Source organism: Pygocentrus nattereri, chromosome 14 (assembly GCF_015220715.1).
Source record: "Pygocentrus nattereri isolate fPygNat1 chromosome 14, fPygNat1.pri, whole genome shotgun sequence".
Classification (NCBI taxonomy): domain Eukaryota; kingdom Metazoa; phylum Chordata; class Actinopteri; order Characiformes; family Serrasalmidae; genus Pygocentrus; species Pygocentrus nattereri.
Window position 1 is genome coordinate 14840306 of NC_051224.1, and position 27459 is coordinate 14867764.

Here is a 27459-nt window from a genome sequence, read left to right on the forward strand (position 1 = left end):
ACTCACACATGCACACATACACACGCGCGTTGGTGGTTAGAGAGACTGGCTAGCGTCCTGGGACAGATTTGCCTGAAGGGGGAACATAGGTGTTAGAGAGAGAAAGATCAGCTAGTCAATTGTATGTTAATGTACAGAACAGGTAAATAGATTAAAGTGAGGTGGGAAAAGACAGGTGGACTAAAAGGAGGGGAAAAGTGCAAGTTGGATTCATTCTGCTCTTCGCTCTTTGGTGTCTGCTGTCATTCAGGTCTTTTTTTAGTGCTTTATTTTTATCACAGGACTGCCTTCCCCACACGCCAGCCCGTGTGTATGTGTGTGCTTTAGACCTCTATCTGCAAGCCCACTGGAGAGTGTGTATGTGTGTGTAAGTTTGTCTGTGTGGACACCTTACACCCAGCCATGGCTGACACAAACCTCAAGTTGGATCGCATAGCCCTCACCGAAATCTCTGACGATGACGAAGACGTGGCCTTGGTGACAGCGGCCGCCAAAACTTCAGTGACCACCCCAGCCTCCAACCGCAAAAACACAGACGGTGATGATGACCGCGATGACCCTTCCAAAGAAGCGGACCTGGTGCTGGGGCCAGGATTGGACGGCGGCGGAAGCGATGAGGTGCAGAGGTCCGAGGCCCAGGCCACAGGCATGATGGTCCTGGGTCTTCTGGACAAGATCATTGGCGTGGTGGACCAGATCCAGCAGACCCAGAACAGCCTGGAGAGCCGACAGGAGAACATGGAGAAGAGCGTGACGGGCATCCAGAGCGAGCTGACCAAGCTGGCCAAGAGCCATGTCAGCACGGCCAGCACGGTCAACAAGCTCCTGGACAAGGTGCGCAAGGTGAACATCAATGTGAAGAGTGCGCGCACAGACCTGGAGAAGCAGGTGGGCCAGATCAAGAAGCTGGAGAGCAATGAGCATGAGCTGCTCAAGAGGAAGAACTTCAAAGTGCTAATTTTCCAGGTAGGGCTGATGGTGACATTGGTGCACTCTGAATACAGTCATTAAAAGCACACTTTTTTGCACAAGTTTGGTCCAGTTTCTGGGGCCTGGAATCCTCATCTTGGACTAAATTTAATTGCAAACGGTGAGTCACCAGTTAGTCTAAGTCTGGGAAGCTGACCCTTGTTAATTTTGAGAGGATAAAAGGATAAAAAAAAAACTACACACTGACCTCTAGGTTAGTCTTAATTAAAAGTAACATAGAATGAGTTGTTCTTATATGGACACACGTTTTTTCATATATTTTATTCTTCTTTTGAGGTCCACCTTTGGTACATTTTTGTGATTTTATGGTCATAATTCCTTTTTACACAACCTTTTTCAAAGACTGATATTAATGATCTCTGTTCTGATTGGCTGTCCTGTATTGTGCCTCCATCAAAAAGCACTCAGAGCTGAAACACCTCCTTAGAACGTCAGCGTGAATGGGAGAGACTGAACTGCTGTATCTGAATAGGTGGATAGATGAAAATGAATTGGTGCTACTGACATCACAGAGACAGTTCATTCAATAAACAGCATAGTGTCCAAATATGGACTGAATGCACTGGATAGTGAGTGGTATGTTTTGGAATTTTAACAATGTTTTTATGTTATTTAGAATCCCTTTATAATCAAAAAGTAGAGTTCTTTAGTAAAGAAAATAGTTCTGTATAGAACCATGTACACTCAAAGAACCCTTTGCATGATTGAAGGATTCTGTGCATCGTAAAAGGGTTCTTTAGATTAATGTAGAATGTGCTGTACATGGCTCTATTAAGAACCTCTTTGAAAAGGGTTCTACATAGAAGAATCCTTTTTGGTGTTATATAGAACCATATACCACACATCCTCCTTCAATATGAAGAATGCTTTCATGATGCATCACGCAAACGGTTCTTTGAGTGTTCATGGTTGTATATAGAACCAATTTCTTTATTTTAAGAACCGTTGAAGAGCCATCTCTTTTTAAGTAAGTAGGGATATTTGGTTTTCCATAAAATAAGCACTTTAAAACAACAATACTCTCTCTGTTTTCCATGCATGAATTACGTCTAGTTTTACTGGCATTTCACAAATGAAAAGCTTTTTAGTCTGAAGCCTATGTGCTGGTTTGAGTATCTGTCTGCTTGGTAGCTGTCTAACAAAGCTGGAGCTTAGGTTTTATCCCATGTACTATGTTTCCAAAACGTGTAGGATAGAGTGTATATGTAAGTGATACAGGTGTTAAGGTTTTCATACTTGACTGATGTGTTCTGGATTATATAGGCCCCTATGAGTCCAAACGTATTTTCAGTCACCTAAAGAGAACCTTAACCTGTCTGTAAAACCTTCAGTTCAGTTAGTATGGTCAACTTGCAACTGCAGTTAGTAGTATATGGCTTGAAATATGTGAGTGATGGCATATGTGTGATATTTCCCCATGCCTTTTAAGGCACACAGGGATTCCTGTGAGGGGCTTGGCCTTGCATTCCACATTCGGCATCAGAAAGTCTCAGTACTCTGCCAAATGAGACATCGAAAAGTTCATGTTGATCTTCACCACAAGCTTTGATGAGTACAGGCTTGTGGTTCCCCTATGTACTGGATAGGGTCTACACTGTGCACATACAGAATTGGTTGTTAGTGTATGTTAGTTTGCAGAAAAGCTCATTGAGTGCAATTCCACATGAAAAACCTTACAGTTCATGTTTGGAATTTATTTCCTTTGCAATTCTGGAAAACTTCTCATACTGACATTGATTTATTGTTAAATTATGAAGTCACCTCAGCCTTTAAAAAGGGGATTTTGTTAGAGTTCTGGGCTTTTGGTTGCAAGCACGCCATATATGAATCACCCTAAATGCTTCTGAAGGGTTCTTTGCAGACCTTTGCTAAAATATAAGTAATTATATGTAACAGAACATTGTATTAAGTGATAAATCCTAAAATAATCCATTTTTAGGAGTGCATCTTCATTTATTGCAAGCATGATAATGGACTTGAATAGCATTAGTAATAATCTTTTTTATGTAGATTCTAATGCAGTTTTAATAATAAAAACCTTGGCATGTACATTTTAGACATGTTGTCTGCTAACAGTAATGTACATAAAATGCAATGGACATAGTGATCCAAAGAGTTCTGTCGCTCTCTTGTGTAGTGAAATCCTTCACTATCTCACCATCTGTCTTTTATACACACACACACACACACACACACATACACACACACGAGTGTACCCACCTGTGCTAAAGTTGGAGTGTGTGAGCTTGCTGTGGCAGATAGTTGGCTTGTGTTGGATGGTGTAGGATGAAGACATTTCTATTTTATATCCAGTCATACTTCACTGCATTATATCTGCCTCGTATCTGTTCGGAAAGTCGTAATCCTGCAGCTGTATGAATTTAGATTTGCTGAATATAGCACATTAGTCTCCCCATAAACACAGCCCACAACATGTGCATGCATGTTTACAGGCATGAGTAAAAGGTTAAACACCCCTAATCAAATGACATGTTTGTTTTTTTTTAAGTGAAAATAAGTTAGCACATCTTCGACAACAGGGGTGGAGAACTGGATATATTTCTGAACAGTTTGATCATTTTTCTGCTCAGACCCACCTGATTCAACTCGGGTAAATCAGGTAAAACACCAAACACTGTTGGTCTCTGACCCTCGGTTCCCTCTAGAGGAAACAAACACAAATATGGTATTGCTCTGCAAATTTTAGTGCACAATTTTTATTTACTTGCTTGAGTTTTTGGGAAACGAACATAAAATGTGTTTTGACATTTTTTGATTTATTTTCCCAGTAATTGTGCATTAAAATGAGAAACGTGTTTTCTGTGTAGAGAATGTTTTTTTCACTTAGAAAATCAAGAAAATGTCATTTGACCAGAGGTGCTAAACCTTTGCATATAGCAAAAAAAGAAAAGAAAAGAAAAAAAAAATTAACTACATCTGCCACAACAGGGGTCCCTAAACTTTTTCATTCAACCAAGACTAAGACTTTACTCCTTTTGCAGTCTTAATCTTTTTTTTTCAGTTTTAGCACAGCAACAATCAGGGCAAGCTTTCACCTTTGTTCAGGGTTTCCAGGCTGTGTACATGTGCTATGAAATTGTATATGCTGTATAATGAGTCTTAAATTAAACGTTCAGAATGAATAATAAAAGGTTAAAACATTTTGATGATAAGTGTGGTTTAAAAACCACTGATCGGGCCTATCTAAGAACTATGTGGGCGTGGCTAATGAGCAGCTTGATTGACAGCTCTCTGTCCAAACTGCTAGCCTGCTCATTCACTCATTCAGAAAAAATTATTATCCAGCAACAGGCGACTACAGACAGCTAGTCTAGCTCACTAGCTTTTTGTAATGCTGGGTTAGCTTTATCTCGCAAAGTTTCTCTGACCGTGTGGGCGGGGCAAGATACGTCAGCGTTATCCAACATTAGGGCCGCCCAGTTTAAATCAAGATTAGAGGAAGATGGTGAAATGTATCAGTCATTTATTGCTCACTGGAACATTTTTCACTTAGTACATGTTTACTAACCTACAAACACAGATATAGGTTCCCTGGATCTTTAAATAATTGTGGTCAAACATAACTATCCTAATACCAAAGCAGAGGACACATGAGCAGGTATTAAAAGGATATTCCAGCATTTTTGTAAGCTAATCTCTAGTTCAATATCACAGGCGATACATTTTACACTGGCTTCTTTTATATTGTTGTGAGTGAACAGGTACAGACGAGTGTACTGTGACTATTATGCTTCACTATGAGATCAAAATGTGATGGGCAGATCTCCCCCCCTGCAGAAAGACCCCAGTGTTCAATCAGTGTTGGATTTCTATACAGTTGCTTAGTGTTTTGTGAGCATGTCGGACGTCCCTTGCCTGAAGCAAAGAGTTTTGCTTGCAGGTTGAAGTGCAATAGAGGAGTGTAAAGTGGTTTTGGGGCTGTAGCATGGCGGGCAAAATGACAGAGGGCCACCCAGAGACACCCCCCTTTCGCCACTTATAGACAGTCTAATTATAGTTCAGAATGTGGTAATGTCTGCAATGCAGTTTAACGATTCTGCTGAGAGAGGGCGAGAGACTGTTCCCTGAAAGGAGCAGAGGACCTTTCACAATTCTCCTGAGAACGTCATTATGATCTTTCTTTTTAAAAGGCCCATATCCTACATTCATTTTTACGCAACTATTTTCAACCTCTCCCTGTCCCTCAGGTGTAAACAATTATTTTGTCACTGTGGCTTTAAGACTGATGTACATAAATGATCCCTGCTCTGATTGGCTGTCCTGTGTTCTGCGTCATTCAAAAGCAGCACGAATTGAAACATTCCTTTTAACTTCAGTATGAAATTAAATCACAACAAATTGTTTTTTTTTTTTGCAACTTAGTTTCCATATATGGAGGTTATGGAATCGGGATTACATGGAATGTTTTGAAAGTTTTGCATTCTAGAGCAAACTGTTTTCTTTCAAGGAAAAATCATATTTTCATGTGTAGTTCTAAAGTTTGGCTGAGCCATGCTGTAAGCCAGTATAAAATACTATAAATGAATATATGCACATAAGATTTCACATATATTCTCTCTCAATTCTGTATTAATGACAGTCTGGCAGGCAGTCTGTTTCTCTTCTTGTTCAAAATATTTGAAGCAGGAAATTTCTGCTGTCTGTACTTGTGCAATGTGCAGAGAGGGTGGCTCGGCTCAAGCAACTTCAGTAAGATTACGGACTCTTATTCTTTTACCAGTAATTCAGCGCTTGTGTGCTCCATGGACTGGCCTCTGGTAGCTGCACCGTTTCTGACCAAATGTTTCCTTTCAGCGCATATAACGAAATTTGGCTCACACATTTTGTATTGTTGATCGGGTCTAGAGGGTCTTATTGGCAGCGAACAACTCATAAATTTCCTAGATGTAACCCTGTTCTGGTCTAAAGGCCTAACATCTGCCCAGTAGTAAACCAACAGTTGTGTAGGAAAACCAGGATCACCCTAAAATGCTCTGCTATCTGGAATTGCTTTAGTGTTTGTTTGGAACTGTGGAAGCTGAAGAGGTATGGTTGTATTACTGAGTCTTGATTTACATGGGCTACACTTATAGCCTGTTTTATACAAGCAAGACTTCTGTACTGCTCTCAGGACTGTGGTCAGCTTGTTCCATCACTTAGTTGTTGTTTACACAGGACCTGCTTGGCTCTATTTAGCTCCTTAACGAGCCACTTCCTCAGAGGCAGCCTGGGGAAGAATTATGTAACTGTTCACAAAATACACACAGCGCTGAACGATGGAAGAAGAGTGTGTGCTTGTGTGTTTGGCCATGCATTTACTTTTAATGAGGACTAAACTGTCTTTTTTTGACTTTTGGGGACATTAGCAACATTTGGCTAGCCCCCATGATAAAAAGTGCATTGATGCAGCTTTTATTAGACAAAGTAAATGAGCCCATGTAAATGAGAACCAACCAATACTCATTTCCCTCCTATTTGAAAGCATCACAAAGCACTGATCTTATTTATCTGTCTCTTTATCTAGAGGTGTATTAGCACTGGGTGTACAGGTTTATTCTGCTGTAAATGAAGTGCAGCGAAGCTTTAATTGTACACAGCTATATTTGTTTGTTTGCAGTGGTGGAAGAAGTAAACACCTCCTTGCTAAGTACACTTTAGTAAGCATCGACATAGTCTAATGTCATAATGTTAACAGCAAAAACTAAAAATGTTCTTAGTTGTGCTTAAAGGTACCTTTGAAAGTACGTATTGCGTGCATAACAATACAAACTATAGGCCTGCTTTTCATTGACTACTATTTATTTAGATTTTAAATCTGTGGGTTTTTTTGTGTGTCAAATAAAAAATACACAAACTGCTGTGCAAAAATCAGAGACCACCCTTTATCTATTTTAACTTCTAGTCCAAAATTTTAGTCTTCCTTTTGGGAGACTAGAAATTGCTTTCACTTTTAGAAATCTGCAGGAATATTTTTTTTCCACAAAGAACTTGGTGGATCATTCTCAGCACTGCAGTAACACTGATGTGGTGGTGGTGTTTGTTGCACTGGTATGGTTTTAAACACCTCAATGTCACTGCTGCACTGAGAATAATCCACCAACCAAAAATGTCCTGTGGGCAGCATCCTGTGACCACTGATCGAGGACTAGAGGACTAACACAAACTGTGCAGCAGCAGATGAGCTACTGTCTCTGACTTTATATCCACAAAGTGGCAGTGGTGGACAGTAACTAGGTAAATGTAATTTGTTACTGTACTTAAGTAGTTTTTTTTCGTGTATCTGTACTTTACCGAAGTATTTCCATTTTGGGCGACTTTTTATTTTCACTCCACTACATTTTAAAGTCAAATATCTGACTTTTTACTCCACTACATTTTGAGAAATCTGTCGTTCCTTTTGGTTTTTGTGTGTATAAAATCGTAACATGTCAAAACAAAAGAACTGCAAAGCAAGAACACCAATGATGGAACTAACCTAACCTGTAAATAGATCACAATATAGAGATATGTACACATATACAGTGTGACTGGCATGTTTCTTTTTTTCTGAATTCATACAAACACTTTCATTTTATAGTAAATGACTTTTAGTTTATGTTTATGAACAGAGACCTACAGATCAATACAGTAAAGGAAAACTTATTTGTGATCCTGTTTAAAGCAAGTTTTAATTTCAGCTTGTAACTAATTTACAAAGTAATCTTAAACTGAAACTTTGCTTGTTTGTAGAAGTGATTTCAGAGCCACTCGGTTCTCCCTGATGGAAAGTGTTTTGTGCTTATGATCATTTTAATCACTAATTAATGACGTTCTATTAAAAGACTGGTTTACCAAGAGAGACGCTGCAGTATTTTCACCTAAAATAAGTTAATGAAGCGAGTCTTTTTGCAAAAATGATAATAGGACATTAGGACAGAATAGTAGATAATAGGACATAATTAATTTTTTAGTACTTTTACTTTCAATACTTAAGGACATTTGAAGCCAAATACTTTTGTACTTTTACTTATGTTGAGGTCTAGAGTAAGGACTTTTACTTTTACTGGAGTAATATTTTACCTTGGGTATCTCTTCTTTAACTCAAGTACTTTGATCAAGATTTGTGTACTTCGTCCAGCTCTGTAAAGTGGATTGACAAGCTAGGAGTGTCTAATAGAGCGGACAGAGAGTGGACTCAGTATTTGAAAATTCCAGTAGCACCGCTGTGTCTGATGCACTTGTTTCACCGCAACACACACTAGCACATCACCACCACATCGGTTTTACTGCAGTGCTAAGAATGACCCACAATCCAAATAATACCTGCTCTGTGGTGGTCCTGTAGGGGTCCTGACCATTGAAGAACAGGGTAAATGGGGACTAACAAAGTATGCAGAGAAGCAGATGGACTACAATCTGTAATTGTAGGCCTGATGAAATTATAAAAAAGGAGTATAGAAGGAAGAGGGTGTTTCAAATAAACAGTACAGTAGTGATTACAATGATACAATAGTGCTCCTACCCCATTACTTTGTGCGCTGCAGGTTTAATCATTTTCAGAGGTGAGAGAGGGTCTCAGTGCAGTTGTGTGTGTGTGTGCATGTGTGTGTTTGTGTGGGGTCTTACTTTCAGAGCTCTCTATAGGAATGTCCACTGAGTCTACAGATTACACTACTGGCATTTAACAGATATCCAGTTGCAGACCTGAGAGGCCCACATAAATTACCTTTGTAAAATTGACCCCCTGCTATGTGACGTGGGGGGTGGGGGGGTGTATTTGTGGAAACATATCTCAGGAGGAACATCCAACATTTCAATGTCTGTTTATGCCTGTCAGTAGATCAGTATACTTATACATCTGCAAGCTCTCTAGCTGTCTCTACTATTTCTGTATTTCTACTAACTTTTACTGACTGCAGGGGAACTCTATAGACATGTCTTTTAAGAGGGAACTTGACTCAAATTGAAAGTAAAGCAGTTTATTTATTCATTTATTTATTGTTTTACTGAACTAAAGTTACTTGTTTAACTTTTTATTTTCATCATTATTTTCATCTCATTTTGTGTTTATTTTTTATTTGCTCTTTTCCTTTTTTAAACTATTTTAATGAAAGGTCCTATCTAAATCTAAAATTGTATAGTGCCAAGGATGGGATGTACATTTTGTAAAGGCAGAATTCACAGTACAGTTACTTTTTACATTTTTAGTGAATATTTTCAACATTTTTATCCACTTAATAAAAAACTAAATATACACCATCTTTAAAAGAAACACATGAATCCTTGTTCATTAACTTTATTAAGAATCAGTGCACTCAAATGCCTCAAATTTGATGCCTCAAATAAAAACTTTTTTTTTTTTACAAATACTGAAGTCCCTACTAAAGCCTGAGTAGACTGATAAATCAATGTTATCACTTATTACTCTGTGTTACTGAGCTCTGCTAAAGCCTGAGTAGACTGATAAATCAATGTGATGATCAGTTATTAATCTGTGCTACTGAGCTCTGTTAAAGCCTGAGTAGACTGATAAATCAATGTGATTAGCTATTAATCTCAGTGTTACTGAGCTCTGTTAAAGCCTGAGTAGACTGATAAATCACTGTGATGATCAGTTATTAATCTCAGTGTTACTGAGCTCTGCTAAAGCCTGAGTAGACTGATAAATCAATGTGATGATCAGTTATTAATCTGTGTTACTGAGCTCTGTTAAAGCCTGAGTAGACTGATAAATCAATGTGATGATCAGTTATTAATCTGTGTTACTGAGCTCTGTTAAAGCCTGAGTAGACTGATAAATCAATGTGATGATCAGTTATTAATCTGTGTTACTGAGCTCTGTTAAAGCCTGAGTAGACTGATAAATCAATGTGATGATCAGTTATTAATCTGTGTTACTGAGCTCTGCTAAAGCCTGAGTAGACTGATAAATCAATGTGATGATCAGTTATTAATCTGTGTTACTGAGCTCTGTTAAAGCCTGAGTAGACTGCTAAATCACTGTGATTATCAGTTATTAATCTCAGTGCTACTGAGCTCTGCTAAACCTGAGTGGACTGATAAATCCATGTGATAATCAGATGGTCAAACAATAATCTCCTCAATAGTGGACATATTTGTGAGTGGTATGTTTAGCATCACACATCACTATTCAGCCGTCACGACTTTTACAAAATAATTAGCACAACTCTGTATGCACCATGTGGAATATTCCACTCCAGCTGACCTAAAGCCTGGCAACAGCTCATCGATTTTCAAGAGGGAAAAAAAATTCTGTCCATGCAGTTGTAGCAATTTGAAAACTGGGTACTGATTAGTTTTTTTAATAAATGGTAAAGTTTGCATCAGCATGTTTTAAATAACATTTATTTAGTTATTTTCCATTTTTCATTCTTTTACTTTCTTTCTATATTGTGCTTATTAGTCACATAATTTTTGGAGCTTCCCTTTTTATGTAATTTTCTTTAAAAACAGTCAAAAAGGACTCTTAAAGGGATCTTCAGTATGTGAACCTGCTGGGCAGTCTTTAAAAACTGATAACTAAAAACTATTTGGAGCACAGCTTTGAATTTTTGTATGATTATGTGAAATCATGGAAAGCCATGACGTGTCTTGTCAGGCCCTTAATAGCTCAAGTGTGAACTTTCTCGTCCTTTGTAGGGGAATGGGGGAACAGGGGAAAGGGGGAGTGGGGGATCTCTGCATGTGATGACGATGTTTTGACTGAGGCCCTTTTGGGTGAACTTCATCCTCTGTGTTGTAATATTGGACTGTGTTCTATTTTCTGCACTCCCTGCAGTGTATCACATTTACACTGGCAGGTTTTAGTGTGTTTGTGCATGTGTGCAGACTTACCAATGAACGTAAGCACAGTTACCAATGACTGACCAACAGTTAATAGTCTCTGTGATGGTACCAATATATTGTGTGTTGTTTGTCATTTTAAGGGCTGGGCAATGTTATAATATGTTATGATGATTAAATTATAGTGTTATGCAAAAGTGAGGGACCACACATCATTTATTAATTTTTCAAAATAGTCAAAACAGCAGTTATTTACAAGTTACATAATGTGCTGGGGATTTAAGACAATCCATTTGCATACTACAGGTCAAATTGGAGTTCAAAAATTGATTTAAATATGTAGAGGAAATGAGACTCTTAACAACTGTGCAAGATGTGGTAGACCACCAAAATGGTCACCTCCAGATAAACACTACTTAGTGCTTTCATGTTTAAGAGAGAAGAATTCTTTTTTTCAGATCTGAAGAAGGAAAGATCAGGTGTTTCTTTCCATCTGTCATCTGTGAGAGGATATAATATTTAGTGTTAGACTAGTATGAAATATTCTGTTAAATACAACCATATGCAAGATTTTGGGGACCCCTCGTCAGATTACAAGTGCTGATTTTCTACCTGAAAATAAGTCAACTCATCTTCTGGAGGAAGAAACTTAAATATGACATTTCTCTTTTAAAATAATGGTAAAAAATTAAATATAATATGTGCCATAACTTTTGCAAAGGCCACATTTTGTATTAAAACTGTGCATTAAAATGTTCTGTGATCGTCAACAAAGCATGTGATTTAACCAGGAGTGGCCAAACTTTTGCACACAGTAGCATATGTTTAGTACTCTCCTTTTTCTATGCTTGAAAAAGAATGACTTGTACTTATTTCCTTTTTGACTGGAAATAAAATACAAGGGTGGTGTCTGAGTTCTGCAAAGTGAAAATTTGAAAATAATAAAATGTAATAAAAGTAATAAAACAATATGCTTTTATAGTGAGTATATAGTATATAAATAGTATAAAATCAGGAACACCAGAGCTTTTCACAAAAAACAGATTTATATAGAAACTATAGAGAGCCTACAAAACAACCACAACAAGCAGTACAGTAACTGCATAGTAACATGTAGCTGATTCAATGACAGACCATTATGATGTTCACTCATTTTGGTAAATCTCACAGACCTCATATATAAAATATAAAATATATATCGTGATCCATATTGTGTATTATATTTTTGGCATATCGCCCACCCTTAGTCAAATTCCAGAGTCCAGCCTCTAGAGGAAGTGACAGAGTTGTGTGTGGTTGTCTGATGGATAGTGGGAGAGATGTGCGTGTGTGGAGTTGATAACGTGTCGCAGGTGCTCCGCTGTTCTCTTTTAGGTCCTGGAATAGTTGCATTCTCTCAGATCACTTGCAGAAGGGCAGGGTTCTGACATGGATGCTTTATAATTAAACCTGGATCATCGGGGCAACACTCAATCCTGTAGCAACAGAGCAAGACACAGCAACACGCGTTCAAATAGGCTAAACTTGCTAAATAGCAGGATTACTTTACAGCTTAACCTCTGTCCTAGCACATTTGATTACCTCAGACAATATATAGGTGTGTGTGTGTGTGTGTATGTGTATGTGTGTGTGTATGTATATATGTGTGTATATATATATATATATATATATATATATATATATATATATATATATATATATATATATATACACATAGATACATATACATATGCATATACATATACATATATATACATATACAAACAGGTTGAGGTGCAAACAAAATAACAAATGAAAATATAACTGCAATAAAAGATGATAAAGTGCTGGAATCCCTGACATATCAAGCCTAGTCTTAGTCTAAATAAGAGTGTAAATGGAAAATGACTAGGTTTAATTTGGGTCTGGAAAACAAATAAACAACAAAACAATAAATAAATATTCAAATATTCAGTGTTTTATGCAAACATTCATAGACATGTACTCATACTACACATAACAGAAATTGTCCTGGAAATAGGGGTGGGCAATATGGCAAAAATAGAATCTTCAAGACATTTTGCAATGCATATGTCACAATGTTTATTTTTTTTGTCTGACATCTGATGTTGGAGCATAAACAGAAGAACAAGTGGTGCCACATTTTAAATACTATCAAAAAACTATACATACAACTGTTTTTAGTCCACATACTGCACTGTACTAAAACCAGATAAACATGACTAACTATGTACTTACAGGGCCAGATTAACACTTCCTGAGGCCCGGGGCTAATTACCAGGATGAGGCCCTTCATATGATGTTCTGACGCATGACCTCACACAAACCCACTGACACATCAGCGTACACAGTACCAATCTATGACAGACTACCGTTTAAAGTGAACTGGTATTATGATTTCAATTCAATTCACTTCAATTCAATTCATTTCAATTCAAGGGTAGCTTTAATATCATTACTGAATCGTTACTGAATAGTTTGCAAAAAAAACAAAACACATTTCCAGTAGATGGGGAGTAAGACAACCATTCTCTTGCCACCTTCTCTCCATTTCTGAGCGAGCGACTGAACAATGTTTTGCTCAGACATCGCTTCTGATTTTTATAGCTCCTTTCAGAAGCCGAAAAATCGGCATCTTTATGTTGACATTGTGTGGGTGCTTCAATTCCCTTTCCGACCCAATAGCTTCGCATCTCCTCATTAACTTCTCCCCAGCATGCAATATCTGTTGATATATCTATTTTCGCCCCTGCCTCAGAATCAACAGGCTCATCTGCTACATTACCCACTGGTTCTTCTCCATCACTTGTTTCCTCAGAGATTGTAGCACTATTGCTAGCAGACTGGCTAGTTGGGCTGGTTAGTTGGCTAGCGGTGGTTGGCTGCTGTCCATCACTGACAGTTGCCTCTTTGCTGGTGGTAGCTGCTACAGCAGGCTGACTACTCCACATGTTGGTTAATTTGGGTGTTTTCTGTAATAATTCTGTCGCTCTTTCCTTTTTTATTGATTGTAATTTTCGTTTTTTTTGCTCCGCTCTCGTGTTTCCTTTGGCCCGACATTTTCGCTTGTTTCGTTTTTTTTTTTTCTATTAATTTTTGTCATTTGACATTCAGCGACCGGAGGCCCCCCTAGTGGCGAGGCCCGGGACTGCAGCCCTTTCAGCCCATTCTTTTAATCCGGCCCTGTGTACTTATTGTAATGTCACATCTAGTTGTTCACGTCTCTTTTTGTAAATCATACGTATTTCCATGGAAATATGTTCTATCGATATTGCTGTAGAACAAAAATGTGTAGTTAAAGTGAGGGGTCTCCTAATAAGCAGAAACATTTTATACTGTGAAAAGAATTAAGATAAAGTGCAAATAGGCCTTTAGCACAGAAAAATACACGAAACAGCAGTGAAATATAATGTAAAAATAAAATTCAGTAACAACTATAAGAAGGAATTGTTGTTTGAATGAAGCATTAAATATGTGTTTTAAGATATTTAGTAAAAACTTAAAATCAGATCCTAATCATCAGTTTCTATCTGCTGTCAGTTCATTTTGATGGTCAGATGTGTGTATTAGAGGAGGGTGCATGGAATTGAGAATCGCTGCTCTAAAGCAGGCTTCCTGTGCAGTTTCTGCAGGAAATTTAAAGAGGGCAATACCAGACGATTAGAGCAGAAGCTGACATGTTTAGGCTCCAGGCAACAGATAGTTATCAAATATCCTAAATCTGGCACAGGAAAACAAACTCTGCAGTGAATAATTCTGCTCCGTATGCTGCAGCATATCTAGGAAAATTTCATAAAAATATTAGACACTAGTTTCAGTGCCAGCCATTACGAATCTATTACAGTTTCTCCATAGAATATTGAGCTAATATAGCGTAGAATAGAATAGAAAAATACCTTGCTATATGTACATATACAGTTGTGTGCAAAAATGTGGGTGCCCTGGTCAAATTATGTTGTGTTGATTTTTAAATGAAAAGAAATGAACACATCCTCTACAACAAAAACACTTCTGCACATTTTAACACACAATGCCTGTTTATTTGCTGAATTTAATGGAAATAAATCATACAATGTGGGCTGTAGAAAAGTTATAGCACATTTTAAATTTTGTACTTTATTTGTTTCTCAACACATTAAACGCATGAAATAAATGGAAATTAAGCACTACGCTTTGCACAAAAATGATGTTTAAGCTTGTTCCTTGTAGAAAATGTCTTATACAGGGGTGTTCAAACTTTTGCATATGACTGCATCTGTGCTGGGATCTTGTGCATACTCTACAAAAACTCGGAAAACACTGCACAATACACACTTTAAAAACTACATAACAATAAACAAACAGTATATATATTAACATAATATTAATAATAACATATATATGCATAACAGGAACTGTATTGAAGACTAAAGGGTGGGCAATATGGCAAAAATAGAATCTTCAAGATTGAAGATTTTTTTTGGTGGAGCAGAAAAGTGATGCCACGTCTAAAAGCATTAGCAAAAACTATAAACACAATTATTTATATTCCACATTTGGGATACTGCACTGCACAAAATCCAAATAAACAGGACTAACAATGGGCCTTATTCACCAATATCTTCCTAAGTTTTTACCTTTGTGTTCTTGAGGGTGTGTAGATTCTGTTCTTATATAAGAACAAATCCCAAAAAAAAAAAGCACTGGCAAATGTCAGAACCTTTCTGAAAACTGTGTAAATGGATTTTAAGAAGAAAATTCTTTTTACGAACGGTTGGTGAAAGAGGCCCTACGTTCTTATTGTAATGAAATATATAGATGCTCAGTGTTCTACAAGTACTGATGAAATCCACAGTATACTCAGAGAAGCATAATGTGACATATTGTGATGTCATTTTTACAGTAACAATATTTCCCAGCCCAGGCGGGGGGGGGGGGGGGTGGGGGGCATCCTACCCACCCAGAGAGAGCGAGGCCAATTGTGCACTTGGGAGTGAGCAATTATTTTCCATTTGATTTACATTTACAGCATTTAGCAGACACTCTTATCCAGAGCGACTCACAAGAAGTGCTTTATATATCTAGAGAAAGTATCTTTGCTAATTACCAATAGATTAGAGAAAGCCAGTCCTGAGCTCAGATACCGCTAAGAAACAAGTCAGTGTTGATACCCAGAGATAAAGGAACGCAGTTGAACACAGAACAGTGCAGTACAATACATGACCATCAATACTTATTTTGATTAACTTGTATTTGCAGTATGTTCACCCTCCTAATGACTGCAGTTTAGTTCAGATGCTTTTTCCATCTGTCCATCAGTTCCTCCCATCTCTCCTCCTCTAGTCTTCCATTCACTCGTCCATCGTAGTATTGGCACCTGCTTGTAATGGCTGTGTTAGAGCTAGCTGCTGTTTTGCTAATGCTATCGTATGGTCAGGTCTTGTGAGTTGGCAGAGCAGTGGTGAAGGCATAGTGATACCGTCCCGCTGCATGAGTGGACGCCGTTGCCAGGGCTCCGTCTGACTCAGCCTCGTCCACTTTTCTGTTGCCCTCATGTTTTCACACAACTATAAAGGCAATCTCAGTTGATCAAATTGGGATATCGTTCATCATCCTCATCATGTTCTTTATTTAAACTTGGGTTCACATCAAGGAAAGGTCCTTTTTTAGTTTGTATAGGCTACTTGGCTAATGTTGTGACTCACACTTAAAATGGGAATTCTACCTGGTTTTTATAAAATTTCTGCATAACAATCTTTTAGTTCTGAAATTAGTTGTCTGTCACAATATCAGGTTCAGATCAGATTTTCCAATATTTGCCAGATTAACATGAATGTCGTTCTGCTCCAGTCAGTCTGTAAACCAGGGTCACAGCCCATGTTGTTTGCTAATTTGAAATCTGTTCATTCCTGCACGATTCCTGTTTGTTTAACTACAGGGCAAATATTATCTTATAGAAGTTATTTAATGTGTTCATTTTCTGTTTTTGTCTCTGTAAATGCAAAAACTTAGTGATGTTTAACTGCAGCATACAGCAAGTCATTACTTAGCAACTGCTGCTCAGCAAAATGATACATTTATGAAAAGCTCCAGTTAGTGTTTGTATTGTGTAAAAATCTTACACTGAATGGATCAATAGAAATGGATCAGAACTACGCATGGCAGAATGGCATGTATGTGTCTCACGCACACCCAAAAATTCACACACGCACACACCATCATTAAATAAGTTTATTATCAATATATAAGTTATGCTGTTAGAGAAAAATATATAGTTGGTTGCTAAATTTTGGCCACCCACACATCATCTACACAACTTACATTGCATTAAAATGTGCAGCTGTGGCGGCACAGTGGCGCAGTTGGTAGCACTATTGCCTTATTGTAAGAAGGGCCTTGGTTCGCTTCCCAGCTGGGACTAGGGTCCTTTCTGTGTGGAGTTTGCATGTTCTCCCTGTATCTGTGTGGGTTTCCCATAGACATGCAGTCAGGCTGTGTATATGTCTGTCTGTCTGACCTGTGATAGACTGGCAGCCTGTCCAGGGTGTTTCCTGCCTTCCACTGAATGACTGCTGGGACCCCCACGATCCAGAAGGATAAGTGGTGTAGATTATGTGTGAGTGGCCAAATTTTAGCAACCAACTATATATTTTTCTCTAACAGCATAACTTGTATATTGATAATAAACTTATTTAATGGCGGTGTGTGCGTGTGTGAATTTTTGGGTGTGCGTGAGACACATACATGCCATTAGCATTTTTGTAAGGTCAAAGGAAGCTGCCACCTTCTTTATAACTCGCTGTGGGACATGCCTGTCCCTACAATAGAAAGCTGTCCTCATTCCACCGCTCGGTCTTGAGGGAACTCCGTACTCAGTGATGAAGATTGTACCATAGACCCCCTCCCCAACCCCCATGTCTATACTACATCCTGTTACTTAGTGGTCTTAAGCTGGTGACCCTCATACTCCCATGCCTCTGCAATAGGGCAGCCAGTTGATGAACCACCTTTAATGAAGGTAAATGGGTGAAAAGCCTCTATCGGTTTGACATTAAGAAACCGTGTGGTGTTATAGCGTTAAAATGGAAGTCAGCTCCAATTTCAGTGCCAAGAGCTTAATATAGCCCCTAGTGGCCAATGCGACCAATGACTGACTAGACACTGGAGTGTGTGGGGCTGCCTGTGTGCCTGTGCATGTGATTTGAAAGATTGCTATAAATTTTAAACATATTTTCACAAACCCAGTTCCAAAAAAGTTAGGACAGTATGTGAAAAGCTAATAAAAGAGAAAGCAGTGATTAGTAAATGCTGTTTGACCTGTTTTGAATTGAAAATGGTACAAAAACACTATATTTGGTGTTTTAACTTATGAATTTCATTGTTTTTGTAAATATACACTCCTTCAAAATTTGATACCTGCCACATGCTCCAGGTCTTACATCACATTTCCTTTTAACAGCACTGAATAATTGTTTGGGGACTAAAGACACAAACTGATGCAGTTTTGAAAGAATGTTTTTTTGCTGTTTGACTGTTATAAACATCTTCATCTGTGCAACCTGACAGGTCATCTACTGTTGTGTTTTGCCTACGTTTTCAATGAGAGACAAGTCTGGACTACACAAAGGCCAGTGTAGCACCTGCACTCTCTGATTATGCAGCCATGCTGGAGAATAAAACATGCAGAATGTGGCTTGGTGCTGACATGTTCAAATCTATAAGGAAAGATATGTTGCTCAAAATGCATTAATGGTGCCTTCAAAGATGTGTGTAAGTCACCAAAACAAACAATGTATTTTGCTGCCCTACCAGATGCTTTATAAATGCTTACTGTTAAGACTTTTACTTAACTTGCTTGATTGGACTAAATATTTTTTTCAGTTCAACTTAACTTCTCCCTAACCCTAAAAATAGCACTTACTCCTGCCAAAGCCTAACCCTAACCCATAGCTCAACACACACTCCATCCCTAACCTAATGTTCAACCCTGCGAAAAGTGTTGAGAGGGTTATGGTGACTGAAGTAGCGGCTTTTCTAGAAGAATTTGCCGTTCTGCAGCAGTGCGGGAGCAGCTGCACCGGACCCCACAGAGCAGCTGCTCTCTCACTCATCCTCAGTATGCCTTTCATCCCTCCCTCCAGAGACAGCCTGCCACTCTCTCTCACACACACACACATGCTCGCCTTTTCACAAGATATCAGGTTCAATTTACTTATTGCATATTGCTTTATGTGTGTGCTGTATGTACAGTAGGGCTACAGCGATAAGCAATTTTTTGAAAGACAAATTTATTATTATGTTATTGTTTGAAACCACAGGCATGTTAGTGTAGTGCTCAGTATATTCATATAGTGTACACACACACACACACACACACACACACACACACACACACACACACACACACACACACACACATATATATATATATATATATATATATATATATATATATATATATATATATATATATATATATATAGAGCTTAATCTTGAACATCTAGTCATCATGATTGATGCTTTGTTGGCCATTCAGTACAGTATTTTGGACAATAGATTACTATGCAGAATGTGTATTCATGCAAAAGATAGAACAAAAAATAATACACTTTATAAACATCATGGCACTTATCAATAATTGTTGCTAAAGCACAGAGTGCTTTAAAGAGTGTTGCCATCTTCAGTGAACAGTTTTGTGTGTATAATGTAGTTTTTTGGTGCTGTTGTTTAGATCACGGCTGTCTTGTTACACTGTCCTAACAGCTGCTAAGTGTGTAGTGAGGTCATTTGCGTAAAACAGCTACACAAGCATTTGTGGATTTTAATATGTCATCACGTAAATTGGCAACACAGTGAGGGGCTGTATTAAGGGGTGTCATATTACTGCCATTAAAGTGTTGTATGAATGACAGCATGATGCCATGTGCAGTGTAGTAACTCAACAGTGACCATTTTTTGAGTTTTGGTTCTGTACTTCTATAATAGTAAAGAATATTACATAATAATTGGATGCAGGAATCGTGGCCTTTTATAAGCTAGTTTAAGTGGACAATATATAAGTAACGATTGTAAGTATTTTGTAATTGATGACTCAATTCTGCAATTAACAGACAATATCAGATGCTTAGTATCTGCCCTCATGATGCTCTGCAAGTTATTAAAGGGGAATTCCTCTGTCTTTTCAATATTTCTGCCTAATCCAGTTATTGAGGTGTAAACAAAGTCATTCAGAGTGATTTTTCTTTAGAATGGTGGTAACAGGAATCAGGGGTCATTGCAAATTTAACCATTTTACTTGCTTTCCAAAATGACTGGTGAACTCACACTTGTATTATGAGTTTTTATATATAATGTAAAATCTGTAATATCTTTCTTGGATACTGTTTTGCCCTACAACCTCTCTGCTCTGTAGAAATTTTCTAAATACATTTTAGGCCAATATGTATCTCTTTTGTAACACTGCATCTTTTAGAACCAAACTCTCCTACCGTAAAAAGGCATAACGATAAATCATAACGATTTTGTGTAATAACTTTCTGTGTAATATCTTATGTAGATAAATTGATCATTGGACTTGAGGTTGCATAATTACAACCAGTTAAGAACAGTCTACTTAAAAACTCAACATTTCTGCATAATTAATTGGTTAACATGTAAACAAAGTCATTTAGTGTGGTTTGATGAAACCTGTTGACAATTGTTCCCAGTGGTGGTGATAGGAACCAGATATCTGAAGAGTAATGCCTCTAAAAGCTCCCTCACAGACTTACAATTGTAATAAATACACTGACTGATGCCTGAGGTAGACATGGCAACCCATGATTCTTATCTCCACTATCACAAAGAAATCAAAGACAGTGCAAATGCGCTATTTCACACCTCAATGAACAATTTTGTTTACATGTTAACCGTTGAAACATGCAAAGATGTTTCAGCCCTGACTGCTTTTTGAAAGAGGCAAAACACAGGGAGGCTAATCAAAGCAGAGATCATTTACATATAAGAGTCTTAAATGCACAGTAACAAAAGCAGGCAGGTTAAGAGGCTGGAAATGGCTGGTGCATAAATCCATACAAATGCTAAAAAGTGGAATAGATGTACAAAATGTTTGATATGGGCCATAACTCCCTCTCCTAATACAGACACACACACTAACAAAATGTGTCACAGCAATGCACACAAATTCACACTCTCTCTTGTACACGTCTCTGCACTGCTTTGAGAATCTCTCACATGTTCCTGCAACACTTGTTTACGACTGGCCAGGGGTGTCGCTAGGGCAGTTTAAGGGGAGCTTCTTCTGTGCTACCAGAGATTATGGAGAGAAAGCACTCAGGCAATGATATCAGATATTTTAAGTTGTAAACCAATAATATCAGACACAGGGGAGCATCTCTGCTGCTAGCTCGCTAAGTATTGTCATTCGCAACCATTGAATTTGTAACGTGGTTTAGGCTAAAAGTTCACTAAATTACACATTAAACATTTTTAAACATATACATAATATAACAAGGCTAAACAGTAAGTACTTATAGAGTGAAAATGCTTTATTGCTCCTCTAAATGTTCATGATGAACAGAAATGTGTTCAGTAAAAGCCTGGCCCCTAGTAAATGCTTAGCCCCCTATCCATGAATCTGTAGTGAAGCTGCTGCTGCTGCCCTCTAGCTTTAGCAAACTGTGGTGCTGACTGTTGCCATGGTGACAGCATCAGTATTTATTTGTTAGAGTGTAGCAGGAGACAGTGATCAGGCCTTGGGGGTGAGGGAGGGTGGCACTGATGGCTGATGTCCAGGGAATGAGGGAATGGTGCAGAAGGAATCCAGGCAGCAGGAAAGGCAACCCTAAAATAAACACACACCTACACACACACTCACATCTTGGTCTCACACAACGCCACATAAGGTAACAGGACATTTTATGAGGACTTGAGGGTCGAGAGTGAGCAGAGAGAGTTCCTCTTTCATGGGAATGTTCCTTTATCATTAGGGTCTAGCAGGTGTTCTTCGTGCTGTTGGCCACCAGATGGAACCACCAACAGCAGAAATTCTACAATTTCTGACAACTCTCTGCAGCGTATAGCAAGTTGCAAAACAAGTCGCAACTCCTGGTAGTATTAGTATTAGCCTCAGAGCTAAAGTGCAAAATTAAGAGCAGATTTCAGACACCAATTGTGCTATTAGGTCACTATTAATTCTGTTACTAATTGAGTAATCTATCAATTATTTTGATGAATCAAGTGATTCAACAATTGGCAACTCATCATTGCTCATTCATTGAAAATGACCATTTTAAATGATGACCTTTTTAATTGAGTAATCAAGATAAATTGTTTTACCCAAGACAGCTTTTATTTCAATTTAAACATTTTGAAATGTCTGCATGATGTGATCTGTTATTAGGTACACACACACAGTACTGTAAAAATCACAGACCACCAACCCTGTATTGAATTTTTATTTAAATGGACGTTAATTACAGGTTATTAATTTTTCATTTCACAGAAACCTCAACAACTGCATATATATATATATATATATATATATCATGCATTAACATTAACAACATATATATAGCATGCATTAAGCTTCCATTAATTTCAGGAGACTTGCTTTCAGTTTTTTCAAAGAAATCTGCAGCAATATTTTTTTTCACTCCTCCAAAGTTCACTCCTCAAAAGTTAGTTGATTTTTCTACTTCTCACAATCCAAGTAATCCGAAACATATTCATGGTTTGGTGGTCTACCAGGTCTTGCACAGTTGTTCGGAGACCCATTTTCTATGCAAATTTCAAACCTCCTCATAAATAACTCCTGAAAAAATAACTTGTACTTAATGTCTTGTCCAGTCATGGTTTTGACTGGAAATTAAATAAGTGAAAGGTGGTATTTGGCTTTTACAGTTTGTATGTACACAATGACGCATTAGAGCATTGTGCATGGTGCACATACATGCATGCAAGTGAGTGATTTTAGAACTGATAGCAGCTTTAGACTGAAATGGCTTATGATCAAATGAAGATATGGTTTGTTATTAGGCACAAGGAAGTCTGGCAATGTGTGCATGTGATCTCATATCTTGCTTACTATGCTGTTTTGTAGATATGGTTCTTTCAGTATGAATCACATGCTTCGGTTTCACAGCACACGTACATACGCTTCATGTGAAAGGTACATTTTGACTTGTGTGAAGTGTCCACTCTTAGACGCATCATTTTCTTGATCTTTTAGTCAGCACGAAACTATCAGTTAGTTTTTAACGCACACATGAAAGTAGAGAGACAGAGCGGTGGGGCTCAGAACCATAGTCTAAAACTTAGCAAAGATCATGTATCAGAGATAAATAAACAAGACTTTAAATTATTGTAGACCACAGTGTGGCAACTCATATTCTGCATTTGAAACTGCTCCTTCTTACAGAGATACAGCACTACTCCTACATGTCTCATACATGCTGTAATGCTGTTTGAATTCTCAACAGTATCTGTTTCATCAGGATCTTTCAGCCATGTCATCCTCATTTTCCAGTTAGTTCACTACATAGCACTAGGGAAGGAGTTAACAAGTAAACCAAATGCAGCAGTCAGTATATTCGATGTCCTGTAGGGGGAGACAAGGTATTCACCTCTGTGTAGATTATAATCTCATTATGCAGTTTATAAAACAGACTGCATTGATTCATCTTCACACTTTTTCCACCCCTTAATTACAGTAATGCACTGATCCTGAAGTCAAACGTGTGAAAACATGCTCTGAATTTAAAACGGCAGTACCTCCAACACTGAACCCTGCTGAATAATACAGAAACCAGACTTGTTCATTACAGCTTCAGTAGGGAAACCAGGCTGTGGACATGCAGAATCAAATCAATCATCAGTTCAAACCAAAAAGGGTATCATGTGACTGTATTACAGGAAAAATAAATAACTGTTGCTCTTTAATAAATGCTTAAAATCTCTATTGATTACAATGTTTAGCTATACATTTATCTATCTATCTCAGCTTCATTGGAATATTTGTACTGAGAACAGTGTTGCCAGTATAAAGTTGAACTGTTAAAAGCAATTTAAAGTTCGTAAAAAATTAAATAAAGTTTCCTTTCTCTCTGTTAAGGAAAAGCCGCTGAAGAGCACCAAGAAGGCTGTGGCAGCAGGTGAGGAAGGTGAGCAGGTTCTGAGTGAAGGAGGAGAAGAGGAACGAGGAGATGAAGAGGAGGTGGAGATTGAGGAAATTGTGGAGGAATCGCGGGCGGCGCGCATCAAACGCAGTGGCCTGCAGCGCGTGGACGAGCTGAAGAAGGCCTTCAGCAAGGAGCAGATGGAGAAGACCAGGCAGAGAACCAAGGAGAACCTGGAAAAGACCCGTCAGAGAACCAAGGAGAACCTGGAGAAAACGCGCCTGAGGACCAGGGAGAACCTGCAGAAGACCAGGCTGAGCCTGGGCAAGAAGATGGGCAAGCTGGGGACAAGGATTACACCCAACACCGAGCGGAAAGAGAAGCTGCGCATGTCCCGCGACAAGCTGAAGAAATCTCTCTCGCCAGACCACGCGGCCCACGCGCGCTCTAAAACCACAACTTACCGCGTGCCTCCTTTCACTTTCTATGTGAAGAAGATCCGCGAGGGAGAAGTGGAGCTTGAGCCAGAAGCCGAGCCTGAGGAGGAGGAACCAGAGCAAGAGGAGGCCGAGGAGGACCTGGAGGTGCTGGAGGGCCAGCTAGTCAACCTGAGCAGCCCAGAGTTGGAAGTTGTGCTGGAGGAATCCAGGCTGGTGATTCAGGATACGGCACGGGCAGGCGAGAAGGCGAGCCAGTGAATCCAACGTAGCAGCCCCCGAGAGTGGGGCGAATAAAAATGGCCATGTGACGAAGTCCAGAGATGAATATGAAGAATAAGTGAATGTACACCACAGATATGTTCGTGAAGAGTCAAATCGATGTACGACGACAAGCTGTCTTGACAATAATGCAAAAGCATGTTGGATTGAAGGACGGACTGAAATGTTTATGGGAAAGAATACTTTTCGTTTTAATAGTACCACCTAATCGGTTGTTTTTAATTGCAGTTTTATGAATCTTACACGGTTTACTGTTTTTTTTCCTTCTTCTTCTGTAATACACCACATTCTCCTTATATAGGTGATGAGTGACCGGTTTCAAAATTCTGGAAAGTCAGGTCTCCTTTAGTTATTGTTGCTATGCCCATCAAACCTTTAGGTCAGGCTATCTGCTAGCATCCATATCACTAGTGCTAAGTGACTATCCCTGAAAACATTTTTTTATTCAAAAATAAACTGGCTTTACATGTTCAGTGCAGCCTCGCATGTTTGAGAATAGACAAAATGTGACTAAGAGATTAAGATTGTGGAAACCATGGTTATATTAAGCAAACCAGGGTCTCTTAGGGACTGAACATTAAAGCGGAAGATTTTCATGGCTAATAAGGAAAAAGACTGAGCTAAAAACTGCCATTTCAGATAAGCTAATGCTAAAGCCAACCCTGGAGCTAAACAGAAGATGCTGAGAAAGACATGCCTTCATACGCACGACGTCTTTTAGCAAACTTTAAAGAAACAATAGAAATGATAATGTGTTTGAATGCATTAATATCTGACTGATCACAAATGCAGGCACTATACAGTCCTGTTTCGTCTGACTGATTTATCAAGCTGTCAACAGCTAAATTAAGCTGAGCAGCAGAAAAGTTAACGTAGTTAACTATCTGATCTTAACATTGAATTGTAACATCATTTGTCACTAGACATCACATTGAAATGGACATAAGCTTAAGTTCCCTGAGAGTCAGCATAAATCAGCCTGTCAGTAGTGGCAATGAGTTGTGAGAGAAATCTTTCACATAGATTAATCTGAAAGATTCTGCTGGGGGAATAACAAAACAGACCACCCTCCCAAAGATCCTCAGTAACACCTATCTTAGCTTAATAATTCAGTGTAGTTTCACTGCAGGCTTGTCTTGTTGAAGTTTTTTCTTTAATTGATGGACACGGTCCTGGATGAGAGCCCGTCAGTCATTATTTTGCAAACGGTCACTTGGATTTAGAGAGGGATGTTGGAAGAGGAACAGAAAAAGTGCACAGCCCTTTAAGGCTAGAATCAATAACCACCGTCCAGGATGCATTTTGAACTGGGCAGACCCTAAAGACTAGAGTTGTAACAGTACACATAGCATACTATTTGATTTCCAATACTGGGTTCACAATTTGATATTTTCACAATATTTTGGGCAAACATTGTATTAATAAAAATGGGGAGTGGGAGCCAGGAGTGTGTCTCGTGACATTCAAACAGTGCAGCTGCTTCAGATGGCATATTTAATATAATTCAACTGATAACACCCGTCTCCACTAGACCTGGGTATCACTCAGTGTTTTTGATGCCGATACCAACACTGATAGCTTTACTATGCGTAGTACTTTCCAATACCTTCTTTTGAATTACAAGCCAAAAGTGCGTGCAGCTTAATACAAAAATGTGTACTAACTGACAACAATGGACTACAGGATATTCAAGAAGAGCAGATATTAATAATATGCATATGGAATGTCATTTTGGAACACGCATGCTTGTTGGCTCACAAATACTGGTAGACTGTGAACACGTAGTCGTAGACACTGAAATTTGGTACTGAATGACACAGAATTGTCCAGTACTTTGTAATATTGCAGTAATTCAGTCAGTATCATAAAAGTACTGAATTTTGATACTTGGCTCTAATCTCAACCATGCATGTTGTCACATGTTTGCCTTACAGTTTATAGTGACACTATGTATCATTACACCCATACCAAGAACTGATTACGTAGATATGTTGCATTAATTTACAGATAATTGATATGGAAAAGTCAGATTGTAGCACTAATTTTCAATATTTCGCTGAGTGACCTGAGTGGTCATATGGTAAGTACTTGCTTCAGCATTACTGGCAAACATTTTACGTTTAAATCTAAGCCCATTTGTAGCCATATTTTCACAGTAAATTCCCTCTTTCCGCATGAACTGCATTGAAATGCATTAGCAATTCATTTAAGATCTAAACAAGCTTGAGGAGTTACTGGCACTACAGCCAGTATGAATAAACCAGGAACACTTTAATTTCAGAATGCTTCATATTTTAATTGTAGTGGACTTAGACCCAACTCTGAAGATGGCAGACTTGTCTTTTGAAGAATTCTTTTGTCAACACAAGAAGTGAATGTAGGTTAAAGCACTTGAGATGTGGACTCTTAATTTCCACTCTGCAGATACGTTCTTCAAGGTTTCATAACAAATAAGAGGGTGCAGGTCCTTTGGAACAAAAACATAACGCTGTGTATGAATGTAGATTGTGAAAAATGAAAGAGGAAGTGCTGAAAGATCAGTGCAAAACTACCGAGGAATAACTAACACATCCATTTCTTTTACTTCTCGATGCTTACTGAATGACTGTGTGCATATGAATGTTGTGGGTTTTTTTTTTTCTTGTTGAAACTGAAAATGATTTGAAGATCGTTAAATACAGTATTTCAGCACTGGGTTGGTTAAATGGATGTTGGATTGTTGGGGTGTCACTGTACATTTAGCTTCTGTTTGTCACTGATTTGAGGGATCTGCTTTAATTAATAGATATTAAAATAGCAGCCATATATCTCAATTGACTGAATAGAGTGCTGTAGTGGTTACCCTGTACATAATAAATGCATGTTCGCAGTCA

The 27459-nt window shown here is 38.3% G+C and overlaps 1 protein-coding gene across 1 annotated transcript; it reads left to right on the top strand.

Annotated features, from left to right (window-relative positions):
* On the top strand, nucleotides 1–27459 carry cavin1a (caveolae associated protein 1a). Its single transcript, XM_017725291.2, has 2 exons — nucleotides 1–966; nucleotides 23864–27459. Exons 1-2 carry the CDS (start codon nucleotides 403–405, stop codon nucleotides 24563–24565), a joined length of 1266 nt encoding a protein of 421 aa, XP_017580780.2. The 5' UTR covers nucleotides 1–402; the 3' UTR covers nucleotides 24566–27459.